Source organism: Tetrao urogallus, assembly GCF_951394365.1.
Source record: "Tetrao urogallus genome assembly, chromosome: 17".
Taxonomy (NCBI): Eukaryota; Metazoa; Chordata; class Aves; order Galliformes; family Phasianidae; genus Tetrao; species Tetrao urogallus.
Window position 1 is genome coordinate 11,359,970 of NC_136830.1, and position 14,163 is coordinate 11,374,132.

Below are 14,163 nucleotides of genomic sequence, written 5' to 3' on the forward strand. Positions count from 1 at the left end.
GGCACTGCTGCAGCCCCACAGGAGAGCAGCGGTAGCAGGCAGAGAAGCAGCGCAGGGATTCTTGTTCCTGTGGATTACCTCATTTTGGGATGGAACCGCTATCTTTAGACCCCTCCCCTCCATCAATACATAAACACACACAAGTTTCCCTGTACAAACGCTGCTTGGAGGGGTGGGTGCCATCAGTTCCCCGGGGGTCTTCCAGGCCCCTTTGCAATGCCTGAGCATTGCGGGCTCCCTGCTGGCAGCGCACTGTGGCCTGTGGTCAGAATCACTAATGCTGCTGCTGATGAAATCCTCTCCAGCCCTTTGTAATCCCCAGCCGCCCCCTCCGTCCTCGCTCTCAGTCACTCCCACTCCATCCCCAGCTCCCTGAAACCCTCCATCTCCATGCTGTGACAGTTCCCCCCCACACACACAGTGCCCCATCCCACGCTGTCCCCTGTCACTCCAATTCCACACTGACCCCCACCTCACCGTCCCCCTCAGCCCATGCTGCCCCCCCCACTCCCTCACCTCCCACCTAAACTGCCCCCCCCCTCACACCCTGCCCCTCTCACCCACATTTACCTCCATCTCTGCACTCTCGCTAACTCTGTTCCCAGGTCTCAGATGTCTCTGTACACAAGCTCTGTCCCTTTCCCCCACCAAAATGCACTCTGACCTCTGATCCCATACCACCCCTCTCCCCCACCCCAATTGGATCCTGTCCCACCAAAGCTTCCCTCACATCCCCCAGTCACCTGCCCCACCATCCGGACCCTCAGTTCTCAGTACAACCCCTAGACTGTCTCCTTGCCCAGCCTGCGTTCCCCCTCCCTCAGTTCCCACGCTGCTTTCCCACCCCTTTCTCCCTCAAATTCCCGCAGCGTCCCTCTCCCACACCCTCTCTGTCCCTCCTGTCCATCAAGTCCCACCGAAGCTGCCCCCCACACCCACCTGCCCCGCCAGTCCCTCACTTCTCACAGCACACCCCAAACTGTCCCTTCACCCCACCCTGTACCCCCGTCCATCAGTTCCCACCCAGCCTCCTATCCCCCCGTCCCATGCCCCGCAGCCCCCCCACTCCGTTATCCCCTATGCACTCTGCCCCATACCCCACTGTCCCCCCAGCCCCTCCATTCTTACACCCCCACTCTGCCCCCCCCCAATCCCCACCGCGCCTCCCTCCCGCACCACCCCACATCCCCCGCATCCCCCCCCCGACATCCCCCCCATCTCTCCGTCATCCCCGCTCCGTCCCCCCACTACCCTCCGTCCCCACACCTCCTCCACCCCCGCTCCCCTCCGCCGCCGAGCACCGCCCCGCGGGGGATGATGTAACCCCCCCGGCCCCCGCCCGCCGCCTCCCTCCCTCCCTCCCTCCCGCACACGCCGCGGCACTCGGCGGCGAGCGGCGGCTCAGCCATGTGCCCGTGCGCGCTGCGCGGCGGCCCCCCCGCGCCCTGCCCCTGCAGCCCCGGCCGCGCCGCCCGGCCCTCGGCCGCCGCCCGCCTGGTGGCCGCCCGCCTGCGCCGCGTGGCCGATGAGCTGGAGCAGCGCGCGGCGCGGGGCAAGGCGAGGGGCCGGGGCCCGAGCTGGGCCGGCCGCCGCCTGGCCGCCGCCGTGTGCCTGCTGTGCGCCCTCACGCCCGCGGTCGCGCTGGCCTGGCTGATCCGCAGGAGGAGCCTCTAGGCGAGACGGGCGCCGGCCGGAGCGGGGAGCAGGCGGGACGCGCAACAGGTCGGCACCGCGGCGGGACGGGCGGGCGGGGAGGGGCGGCGGATCGCGCTGTCCGCGGTACCCGGCGCGCTTGACAGCGGGGAGTCGGTGAGGGCAGCGATCTCTCGTCCTCTCTTCCCTAATTTCCCCTTCCCCGATTTCCCCCCTTTGCCCTTTCCCTAATTCCCCCTTTCTCCCTCCCCAAACTTTCCCGCTCCTGTCTCCTCCCCCCAGCCCCGCATCGCTCCAGCCCAAGGAACGTAGGACCCACTGCTCTCCTCCGTGTCCCGCACCAGCCGGTGCCATAGGACATCACTCCGGAGGTGCAGCACGGATCTCAGCCTGGCTGTTCCCGGCTCCGTGCATTGGGTCATGCTCTGCTCAAGGCGAGGGTCCCACACCAGGGAAAAAAAAACATCCAGGTGCAGTTGGTGAAGGTTCCCGGAACCTCCCCAGCACTGCGCAGACCGGCAGCAGGGCAGTGGGGGGCAGCTGCTCCCATAACGTTGCTGCTGCCCCAATAACATCCCTGAGCTGGCTGGGACAGCCCTACGCCTCTGCCCCAGCACCACCGGGCACGGGTGGGGAGCAGAGTGCGGGAGGAGGGTGTTTGTTACACAGACAGCGGGGAACGTGCACTCGGCACCTCGGAGTGCAGGGCCTTGTGGGGTCATCTCAGGGATTTGTGTGCTCTGCTTTGGGACAGAGACGTAGGAGCGGAGCTGTGAATCCTTTTTCAGGTGCTTTAAATTAAAAATGTGTTCAGGTTGGGTATTAGGAGATATTTCTTCTCCAAAAGAGTGGTGGTGCAGTGGCACCAGGTTGCCCAGGGAGCGCTGGGGTCACCATCTCTGGGGTGTTCCAGGAAGGTGGAGAAGTGACACTGGGGGACGTGGTCAGTGGGCACAGTGGGAGTGGGCTGGGGTTGGACTTGGGAATCTTATAGGTTTCCAACCTTAATGACCCTGTGATTCTATGAGAAGTGAATGCTTCCAGTGCCAAGCAGCTCAGGTAGGATTTAGCCAAGACCCTAAAATAAAGCAGATGAAAAATGCCACTAATGCTGCAGCTGACTTCTGACAGTGCCTGCCTGGGCTGCATGCAGCCACAGGCAGTCCTGCACAGGCAGGAGCGGGGCTGCTGGTGCTTGTGAGGTGTAACGGGGTACGATTAAACACAGATGTTCAGTGTGGGGAAAAGCGTGCTTGTCTCAAGAGTTGAAAAGCAGGGGCTTCAGCAGGGTGTGTGTGCAGCACTGCTGGGCTCACCGCTGCCCGCCGCTCAGTCTGCCTGCGGCTCAGCGGGGTGCCTTGCAAAGATTTCTTTGGCAACAAACCCTGTGTTTTGTTTGAGTGAAGCAGAGCTTCCATCTGTATGGGACCATCAGAGCAGGGGGGTGAGGCTTCAGGATAGCGCCCTCAAAGAGCTGGGCAGTGCTGTGGGGCCAGGCTTGGGTGCTGCCTTCCCTCCCCTCGCTTTGCCTGATGGCAGCAGTTGGAAGTGAAGCCAGCCGTGTGGTGTGCGTGTGCCTGTTTGTGCTCAAGAAAAGTTGGAATCCGTGGGGAAGTGCAGTGCTCTCCGTTATCTGGAATCCCAAGTGTGCTGCTCTCCTACAGCTCAGGGAATTCCCTTGCCTGGCGAGGCTGTTGGATTTCAGGTTTCTGTGCAGGTTTGCATGCCGTTGGCTATGTGGATTTTTCTCCTGATCTCTTCTGTTGTTGGCCCTGCACAGCCCTCACCCCCACCGGCTGCGTGCACACCAGGCCCAGCAGAGCCCAGGTGCTTAATGTGGCTTTGAGGAAGACGCAGCAGAAAAGTGAAGTGCTACCCTCAGCACATCGTGCTCGAGGAGGACAGAGCAGCCAGGTGTGGGGCAGTAAGGGGGTGAAAAGTCTCTGTATGGCCCTGTGCATGGTGCAGCCCTGACTGCTGGCATCGTGTGGCTGAGCTGCACTGCAACTCCAGAGTCATAAACGCGTCCTCTACCTCTCAGTTCCCGTGCTATTTCTGCCACTAATTTGTTTGTTCTTCTTGAGTAGCACTTTGCTCACACGATGAGATCAGCTGATTGTCTGAAATGTCTCAGAGCCAAGTGGTAGCAGAGTGCAGTTGGGTTAGGTGTGAACACCACAGGTATCTTTCTGCCATCCTCAGAGACGCTCCCGAGTGCCGATAACTTCATCCTCTAACAAGATGGGAAGCCTGGGCTCTGAGCACTCGTGGTCTTGCGTAGTACAGCTCCTAAGATGAGAGCAACTTGTATGGTCTTGGGAGCCGTCCCTTAGGGTTGGGAGCAGGGCTGGAAGCTGTTCCTCAGGGCTGGATGTGGCTGTGCAGCTCAGGACAGAGCCCCCTGTGCCAGGGAACTTCTGCTCCCAGCCGCAGGTGATGGCGGAGGAAGGAGGATGGGGCCCTCTGCATGTGACCGATGTTTTGTCTCTGTAACCGTGCTTGGGATGTGGAGATGAAGGCTTTGTAAATGGCAGTTTGATAATCTATAATCTGACATCACCTTGAAATATCCAGCCAGGGCATGAAGTGTAGTTGTCAGTGCCAGTTTGGCATACAATGTCACTTGTATTTCGCTCTATTAGTTCAGAAGTGGCAGTGTATTAAAATCGAACCCTGCTCGTCCCTGCCAGCTCCAGCAGCCTGGTGCTGTGCCCGCCGTGCTGCCAGCAGTTCCCCCGCTGTTTGCTGCTAGGTTCATGCAGAGCCACTCTGTCCAAAGTCTCAATGCAGTTAATTATCTGTGTTAAAACGGGGTTGATAAGATTTCTGGAGATGTCACACAGAGCGGTGCAGGAGTGCAGAGAAGACAAAGGCCCAGAGGCAGTGCTGCTGACACGGGTGGGCTGAGGGGCTCAGCAGCGCTGCGGCTCTGCAGGAGGACACATGTCTGCAGGGCTGTGGCACAGAGGCTCTCGATCCCCTCCTGAAAGGCAGGAGCCTGCTCTTGCTGCTGGCTGCACCCCACACACCGACCCCGCCAACCCCCAGTCCCAGTGTCAAAGTGTGCAAGGGAAACCTTCAGCATTAACTTCCACGATGAACAGGCAGCAGAGCTGTCAGAAAAAAGCAGCTGTTCAGAAATGCATCTTTCCTCAGGCAAGGGTGGCAAGGTGGGCTGGTCCTGTTCGGGGAGGTTTGAGCCCCTGCGCACTTCTTTACCCACTCTTCCTACAGTGAGCTCTCCCATACACATCATCCTTCCCATTTCCTCTCCTGTGGATCCACTCTTTTTCCATCTTACCCCTCCAGCCCCCTCCTAATAGTTTTTTTTTGCCTTGCAAGGTACCCTTCTGTCTCCCACAGAGATGCTAATGAAGTGTGAGTGCACATGGATGCGGGCTGCTTGGGAATTTGACGGGGCTCTTGCCTAGTCCTTGTTTTCTCATTAACCTTCTGCTGCATGAGGGAGGAAGCAGGAGTGCCTTGTTTTGTTCCTACCTTAAGCTCTCTGAGCCCTCAGATACCATTTTTTCTTTAAATGTATTAATAACAGTTATTTTGTTTATTAGGAGTGGAACGCGCGCCAGGTGAATTGTAATCCATTTAGATCAGAAGTTACATGCTGCTGCGTTAGCTGTGAGCAGAGCTGCTTCTGCCAACTGCTAGAGGGGCACGGGCTCAGCTTTTTCCAGGGCTTTGCACAGGTGGTGCCCAACCTTGGCCTGGTGTTGCTGAATAAAGGTGAGCTGAAGAAGTGCTGAGATCAGAGCAGGGACCCCACACCTGGGTCAGCCCACGCCTGTCCCACGCAGCTTTCCTTTTTCAGCTGAACAGCAGCTTAGCAGTCCTGCAAGAAAACTGCAGGATTTAAGGTGGGAGAGTTCCAAGCGATCAGGAAGTGTGGATGTCTGGGTCTATAAAAGCAACGGGTCGTGCCAGGGGTGGCTGAGATAGCTTTGCAAATATCAGCTAATGTGATCTGTTGTCTCTCAGCCTGACTGCTTAACATACAAAATGAGCACAGAGGCAGTTCTGAGTGGGTCCTGCATCTCCCCACCCCAGGAGAGGAGGGATGTGCCACCAAAGGGAACGTCGGCTCACCTGGAGAAGTTCAAAGCAAAATGGTTTTTTTTTTGCTTTGTCACATTTTCAGCCCATGTTTTCACTAGACACTGCATTTGGCTTAAAAGAAGTCAGTTATAATTCCTTCCTTCTTAATGGAAAAGGAAATTGGTAACAGTGGACAATCCTGCCAGAAAATGTTGACATTACAGGAGAGGCACATCAAATAAACACATTTTCAGCAGCACTGCAGAGGGACTGCGCTGGCACTCCTGTCAACTTACCATCCACCCCATTATTGCAAGCAGGATGCAGTTTGGCTTTTCTGAGCCTTTTTCAGACCCAAAGTACCAAATCTGATCTATCTGCTGAGTGCCTATTGTGGGAAATTTGGAGTAACTCCACTGAAGTCAAATGGGTTGCCCTGGATTTACAGTGCTGTAAGTGAGATCAGAATTTGGCTCCAAGTATATTCCATTAATGAGTCAGATTCTGGCGCTGCAGACAGTGTGCACCCAGAAATGGCTTTCACACAGCCCAGGGTATTCAGAGTTGTTTTATAGGCGGATGGGCTGAAGGCCAGGATTCTGGGACTCTCTTTTATTCTTTCTATGAAATTCACCTTTCTGCAACACGAAGGCCAACACGAGGCTGATGCAAAACCAGAGAGTCATTTAATCTCTCAAAACTGAGCTCCTGAGACGTGTGGACATCGAGCCGAGCTCCCTGCCTGCCCCACAGCAGATTGATCACCCGGAGTTCAGGATGTTGTAGGATTTATCAACTTTTACGGGTCTTTAAAGATTTTCTGTATGTGAAGTGACACAGAGAGGCAGTCTGTAAAATATAATGGCACTGCAGAGGATGTGTATTGGGCCGGGTAGGGCAGAGTAGGGCAAGGGATCAGGGCTGGTGTTTGGGAGTGCTGCTCCAGGAGGGACAGTAAATGCAAACGGAGTGGTTTTGCTTGGAAGAAATTGTCGAATGAGATCCTGAAGGCTTTACTCAAAGGTAACTCAGTTGCATACCTCTGTGTGTGTAAGCACTGACGTTGCTGGCTTGCAACCACAGGGCTCAGGACCCTCCAGCCGCTCCGGCTGTGCCGTGCCTTCCCATCAGTGGACATGGTGTGTTACACAGTCAGTGTGTGTGTGAGAAGTGTAGCAGCTGGAAATCCCCTCCTTGGGACGTTCCATGAGGCAGGAGGCAGCGGGGCGCTTCACTGTGTGTGTGCCCGTGTGCATGGAGGGAGGGAAGCTGTAGGAACAGTGCGGCCCGCTGGTAGCAGCGATCACAGCAGGACAGGTAAAACGTGCTTCACGTCTCCATGATTCATTCTGGCTTCAGTCCTTCGAGCTGTTTGTGCTGTTGCTTTGGATTCCTCAAAACTAGAAAGCAAAAGCCGTAAACAGAGAGGGGGAGGCTGTGCTTACTGCATCCCGCGCATTGGGTGGTGGGACAGAGCAGCAGGCAGCAATGGCACGAGGCCGACCGGGGCTGTGGGCAGCGCCTTCCACCCTCCTGCCCACCTCAGGTAATCCCAGGGCTGGTGCTGCTGGACCGTTGTAACCTTGGCAGCAGCACAAGCAGAGCAGAACCACAGGAGGCAGGGAAGCGAGTCCGGGTTTACACCGGAGTAATGCGATCTGAATGCTCCCCAACGCTGTTTGCAGTCCTAATTACACTCTGACTTCATAGCCGATGTGGTTGCAGAGTCAGCTGCTCTCCCTCCCTCCTCCCGCCTGGGTGAAATCACCTCATCTTGAAGGCTGGCAGAGATTTCTGCACTGAGGTTGCTGTGAGATCGCTGCTTGCTGTGGGATCTGCAGCCTGAATGTTGGGACGGGCCCCACTGAAGGCTGGCACCGACAGACCTGGGTATCGGTGCGGGAAATGGCAATGTCAGAGCAGATGCCCCTTGGGCACCTCTCCTGCTAATTTGCACTTAGATGGGTGCCTTCCTCTGAGCACTTTATTAATTAAGGCTCGCAGCCCACCTGTGAGGCAAATAAGTTATTACTGCCCTCATTTTCCAGCAGCAGCTGAAGGAGGTGGTTTGCCCGAGGCCACAAATCTAATCAGTGGCAGAACCAGGAGTGAGTGAGTTCTGCCAGTCTCTCGTGATGCGCAGTGCACCCCACTGCCAACCTGTAGCAAAATGCACGGCTTCCCTGAAAGTTCAGTTTTGTTGGCACGGTGTAAGAGAAGATGGAGCGTCCAGAGGAGGCCTCACAAAGTGGGAGCACAGCACAAGCCCTGCACAGCACAGGGATAACGGCGTCTCCTCTTGTGTTGAACCACAAAACCGTCTTCCCCATAAATTATATACCTCTTCCAGTCGGTAAATTTAGCAGGAGGGTTCAAGCATAAATTTTAAGGAAGCTTTTATTGTAAGCAATGCATCAATATAATTAAAACCAAACACGATTCTTTTGCTTTCTTAGGCTGGAGAAAACCCTGTGCCCTTGGAGAAAATTGTTTCCCCTCTTCCTACAGGGAATCCAGAGCCTGAGCAGCAGCTGTGAAGAGTGGAGATAAAGAAAGAAGTGGAAGATGTTGGAAGTGCTTTGGGCAACGTGAAGAAGGATTTGCACTGAAGGAGCTGTTCAAGGGCCCAGCCGCAAAACAGAGACACATACATGCTTATATATAGAAGAATGTAAACCCTCCTGTATGCATACGTTAAAACGTGCATGCCTTGTTGAGAACGTAAGCAGCATTCCTTGTAGATGATGGTGGTATGAGCATTTGTGCTCCTGCAGTCTGGTCAAAAGATTAGTGATGTCCCTGCTGTGACGCGAGCGTTGTCTCCTCTGCACCTTGTCTGTGGTGGCATAAGTGTCCCTTTCGATGCAGCAAGCTAGGAAAAACAGATACACATCTGGAGTTAAATAAGATCTGCTGCAAGGTGGGCATGTCGTAAGCGTGGCGGTGGGGGAAGAGGTGCTTAACAGCTCGGACAGCAGGCAGTTTGTGTGTGTATATATTAAGCGCTATAGCACCAGGTGAGATAAGCTTTTCTTATGGTTTTTGTTTCTCTGGTGCTACATTTACTATTTGTCTGGGGCTAGATTGCCTCTCTGTGGTGCTACGGTTTCCCCAAGAGGATGTTCTGAAACATGGGACAAGGAGAAATCTATTTTGGTTATTGATATTTATACACAAGAGAGCAAAAAATACTACTTGTTGAGAAGGTGCTATTTTTTTTTTCTTTCTATCAGCCTCTCCATAAACTAAGGCAAAACAAACCATCTAGCTCAGAACTTTACAGGACTAATTTTCTTTGGGGCAGCTCTTTTTCTTTTCATGGTTCTGAGCTTGGGAAGCAGCGTTCACTGAGGTGGCAAGGACACAGCAGCTCCTGCCACAGCTGCATCCACGTCAAAGCCTGCTACTGCAGAACCTCCTGGACGGGGGTGTAAGTAGTCTCAACTCCTGTGATCCAGGGAAAAGAGTTACATCTAGGCTCAGCAAGAGACTTACTGACAGTAATTCTTACGCACATTTTTTAGAAACATTTTTCCCAGCTTCAGATATTTGCAGCACAAAATTGACCTTCATGTGGCAGGGGGGCTTCCAAAGGCATCCAGGGATGTTAAGGATCCAGTTTCCAAAGGAAGTTCCTTGTCTTTTAAAGACACTTCCTAACCTGCAAACAATCAGGGAGCAAACTGCTCTGTCCCAGTCAAACTTTCTGTTTGTCACCACCGCAGGAGAAATGTTTCTAAGCAATCTAAATTGTCCCTTTATCAAATATTCACTGATGTGTTTTGGGCACCTGCACACGTATTCATGGGGAATATTGATCCGAATCAGTTCCCAAGCAGCAGGAGGGCTGTGCAAATTGTTCCTGATGAGTAACCTTGCCCCACTTCATACCGTGTGCAGGGGTGGCAGGGATCATGTAGCTGAGTGTGTTCTGGATAGAGTGTGGACAGCCTCGGAGCCGCAGGGATTAGTCACCACTCAAACACTGTTCTGCCACTTGTGGCCTGATGCATCCTACATCCCTGCCCGGCTCGGCCTCCTACTGATCTAAGTAAGAATTCTTCTAGCAAAAGGAGGAGCCCCAGCTGATTCCAGCAGTGCTGCAAGGATTAGTGACTGCTGGGTCAGGTACAGCCCAAAAAATGAAGTTTTCTGCAAAAAAGCCAGGGGAGCTGGCTTACACATCTCCACATCTCAGTGCGAGAGAGAGGGCTCTCCCACATCTCCCCCACCCTTAACAGTTATCACTAGCTCCCGAGACCTGAATGCTTATAATAAACTTCTGACCTGGAATATGCATTATTACTTCTTCCCTTCTCTCTCCTGTGCAAACAGTTTGCACCGCGTTGGTTTCCCTGCCTTGCTGGCTGTCTGGGCCTGCAGCCTGGAGACTTGTAGCATTCCTCCCAGATGGCAATTCCCCTGAAACATTACAGCACAGCAAAGGAAGGAGAAAGTTCTGTTCTTACCGTAGCATTGCTATGTCAGTGTACTGTGGCACACCTTGGAAAGCCCCTTCGGTCGGTGACAGCCTCGTGTTCCTCAGTCTGAACTCACCACAGACAGGCTTTTCTGCAGAGCAAACCAACCAAACCGCAAGCAAACCAACAGAAACAAAGTGGATTTCCCAGGGGATCTCTGCCCTGGCTGCTCCCAGTGCTCAGCCCCAGCGGCTGAAGGCTGGTGCCTGTTGTTACCCTCGTGGGACGGCGGCCAAACCCGGGGTGCTTCCCAAGCGTAGGCAAGAGCAGGAATGGAACCCAGCCCTGTTTTCATCCTGACTGACTTCACTTTTGTAGTTCTGAATTTGATGTTCAGTGTGAACCAAGGGTTAACTTTTGGAGACTTTGATCTGTTAGTTTCTGGTCAAGCAAGCTTTGCCAGAGAACAGCCTCCCAGCACTTTATAGCCAGCTCTCACTGTACAGAAGTCGCATTACTTTCTAGAGCGTATCTATTTGTCAAAGCCTTATGTTTTCTGGTATAATTGCTATTCTTGAATGCCTCCGTTTTTTGAAAAGGGGTGTTTTTATCCTTTTTAAAATACCTGCTCTCAACCTGGTTGATGTTTGTACTGGACAAGACAGCATGCTGTATGCTCCCCCAGTGCCCTTTGTGCCACATTGCAGCGGCTGTGAGAGCTGCTACTGATGGGAAGGAAACCAGCACAGTTCCTCTCTCTCCCACTCGCTCCTCTCTTCTCTTTGTTGTTTTTTTTTTTACAGCAGCCAAGAAGTCATTGATTTTGATTAGCTCTGCAGTTGTGCCTCTATGAAGACTGGGGAGTGCTCTCTAAATGAAAAAAAAAAGCCCTCATCTTGGGTTTCAGCAGCCGGCGCGTGTGAAGCTGGAGGAGGAGGTTATGAGATCATAGTCTATATAGAACGCCGCATAATGTGGCTGTGAGAAAAGTCTTTATTAATTTTTAAAGCTGTACTCCACCAAGGCAGCTCCTGTCACATAGCAGAATTTCATCGTTCAAGTTAAAACAGCACTGCAGCAGCGCTCATCAGCTGCCCTCCCTGCCTGGTGAAGTCACTTGGCCGAAGGAATTCTGCTTACAGGACAGAACGGAGCCCACTGGTTCCAGATTCCTTCTTAGAATTACTGTAGGTAGGTGAGGAAATAGGGAATGGAGTTCCACCTCTCGCGCTGTGCAGGATGGCAGTGCCTGCTGTCTCGTGCCTGGGACAAATGCCACCCAGTGACAGTGCAGAGCAGATCAGCCATCAGCGAGCTAACAGCCGTGGGGAGTGAGAAACCCATCCTGCTTCTGTTTCAGCGCATGTTGGCATGCAGAAATTATCCCAATTTAGCTAAGCCCATTACTCAAGCAATTTTCTTAAATCAGAAACACTTGCTAAATCAGCTTAATCTGATCTGCGAAGTCGTTTTGTTTCCACATCATGCTAAAATTATACGAGGCTGAACTGCACTGCAGAAGCAGGAGCGGCACTCTTTCTGCTGAAGGTGATTGGAAACATCTGGTGTCAGCTGGTTGCTGCATCCGCAGGCACCGAGGAGCCAGGCCTGTCCCTGCCATGTTAGCACACAGCCCTGCACTCAAGCTGCCGCGGCCGCAGCCCTCATGGGCAGAGCAGAGAGCAGCGTCCTGCCATGGGGCAGAGCAGGAAGCACGAACCCAGAGGAGGTCCTTCCCTTCTGCACACATCGCTGTGCACAGTGGCGATGGTCAGACAGCGTAACACATCTCCCTTGGTGTGTGTTCTTAATTTCCTTACGCTTTGTTCTAAGACAGCCGTCCTGATCACAGCAGGAGGCTGAGTTACGTATAGCAAACTACCTATGGCTCCAAATGGAGCACCTGCCAGTCTGCTGGCTCTCTTCTGCCTCCACCTCAGGCTGAGCAGTATCCTCACCACTCTTAGAGCAGATCTGATTTGGAATCTAAGCTGCACAGTTCAGTCCCCTGCCCCCGTGTAATGCTCTGAGTTCACTGCTCTCCGTACACTGTATTCAACTGCTTCGTGTCTCTTTACAAATATTAGGAAGCACTGGCACGTGCACTCAAAATCCGAGGGCTGAGGGGAGTCTGAACCAAACAGGACTTGATCTTCTTTAGGAAAAGCCTTGTCTGAATTGGGGAGAGGCATCTGCCTTCCCCTCTGAATCTGCCCTGCTCTGACCACACAAGCCCTTTTCATTCAGTGTTCAGTACAGCTTCTCCCCCTGCCTGTCCTCCTGGCTGGAGTCCCATTCTGGCTGCACAGAGCCATTCTCCATCAGGACACACTCCCAAACGTGGCTCTGCTTTCAGTACTTGAATTTCCCAAGGTTTTCAGTGTTTACAGAAAGTGAGTTTGACAGACACTGATGGCATCTGGGCCTGGAACTGCTGGTCTCCTCCCATTAGTAGCTACGGCTGCCACAGGACTGCGCTGTGCGCTGTGTCTGGGGATGTTCACAGCATGGCCTTTCCAATCACTCCAGTTTAGCAACAGAAATCTCCCCCTTAACTTCAATCCTTGGGACATTTGATGAGTGTCCGGTCTGCTCCTGGACACGTTTCTAAGGAAGAAAATAGATGAGATGCACTGAGCTCCTTGCACAGGTCTGGTTTAGCACGGCTCAGCTGTAAGCTCTTGCAGAGGCACTGTGCAAGTTTCCACCCTCAGAAAAGCAAGAGCAAAGCGTACGCTTGCTGTTGATACAGATTCACAAGGTCTCCTGTTTGTAGTTGGATGTGGCTTCTCTCTTTTGTAAAAGGAATTTCATATGCTGAGACTCTTTGTACATATTTATAATGACTTTATTAAAAAAAAGAAAAACTACTGTTCAATGGCAAAAAAAAAAAAGGCTCCGGTTTTTATTTCTGCTCTAAAGTTTGAGAAAATGGTTTCCTTCCACACAAACCAACTGTTTGCCCATGGAAACCAACAGAAGTCTCCTGTCCTGCCATTGGAACAGACGTTACCCCGTCCTATGCCCCGAGGTTCCCATTTTGCAGGCACTCACCAGGCTGTGCACAGAACGGCAGTTTGGGGGCACTGAGAGCCTTGCTTGCTTCCTTCCCAAGCTCTGCATCCCATCCCAGTCCATCTGTTCCCACCAGAGATAATCACTGGATTCCTTGCCTCGGTTTTCAGGGGATCCACTGATAGGAATCAAAGCGTGTTGATACCAAACGTACGGCTATTCCTCCTCCTGTATCTCACAGCAGATGTGGGCTATCTCCCCTGCTCACGCTCTGCCTCTCCTTTCTCCTCCAGCCATACTTAACCATTATTTCCAACAGAATGTCGAGCTTTAATCCTGTTACCATTAGCTGCTGTTTGCTTTAATTCCTCTCCCCGTGGAGTTTCACAGCAGGAGGGAAGGCGGCACTCAGTGCCGCGCAGAGGCTCATGTCCCCCAGGTACAGCTCTTCCTGATTATCCACTCAAGTGGGATTGTAACCTTACGGCCATTTCCATAGCAATGAGCAGAGAAGATGCCACAAAGCCTAATGAGGCACCTTCTGTGGGCAAGGAGCACAAAGCAGACTTTGCGCAGCGAAGGAGAAAGCTCTGGCAAAGCAACAGCAGCTCCATTTACATGCAAGTGCTCCTGCATCATGCTCAGCAGAGATGGAAACTGCAGTATCTCCTCTTCCTCAGACACCAAGAGTGCTAATTTTCCTGTTAACAACACAAGGCATCTCCTAAAAGAGCTTTTTCTGAAGCGGAGCTGCTAGAATGAAGCCTGCACCTCTCAGGTGGGCAGTCCAGCTTGGATACGAAGCAGGCTGGCTCTCGGAGCAATGCAGCTGCTCCTCTACAATCCCACCCTCCAGACAGGAAATCTCACTGCAGCCAGGCTCTGCAGGAGCTCTGTCTCCCATGCCCCAGCCCTTCTGTTTGCAACAGTGCCACCTGGGCTCTGTGCTGCCCAGTGCTCTTGGACCAGGTGGGCTGCAGTGCAACGCAGTGAGCAGTGCCGTGGCACAGTGCTGCGGTTGTGC

General features: G+C 53.3%; 1 protein-coding gene across 1 annotated transcript; it reads left to right on the forward strand.

Moving 5' to 3' along the window:
• Window positions 1-1,407: 1,407 nt before the first annotated feature.
• Window positions 1,408-1,674, forward strand: HRK (harakiri, BCL2 interacting protein; the record flags this gene model as incomplete). The annotated part of the gene is made up of 1 exon (XM_079543843.1): window positions 1,408-1,674. The coding sequence occupies one exon, from the start codon at window positions 1,408-1,410 to the stop codon at window positions 1,672-1,674; it is 267 nt and encodes an 88-aa protein (XP_079399969.1).
• Window positions 1,675-14,163: the final 12,489 nt, after the last annotated feature.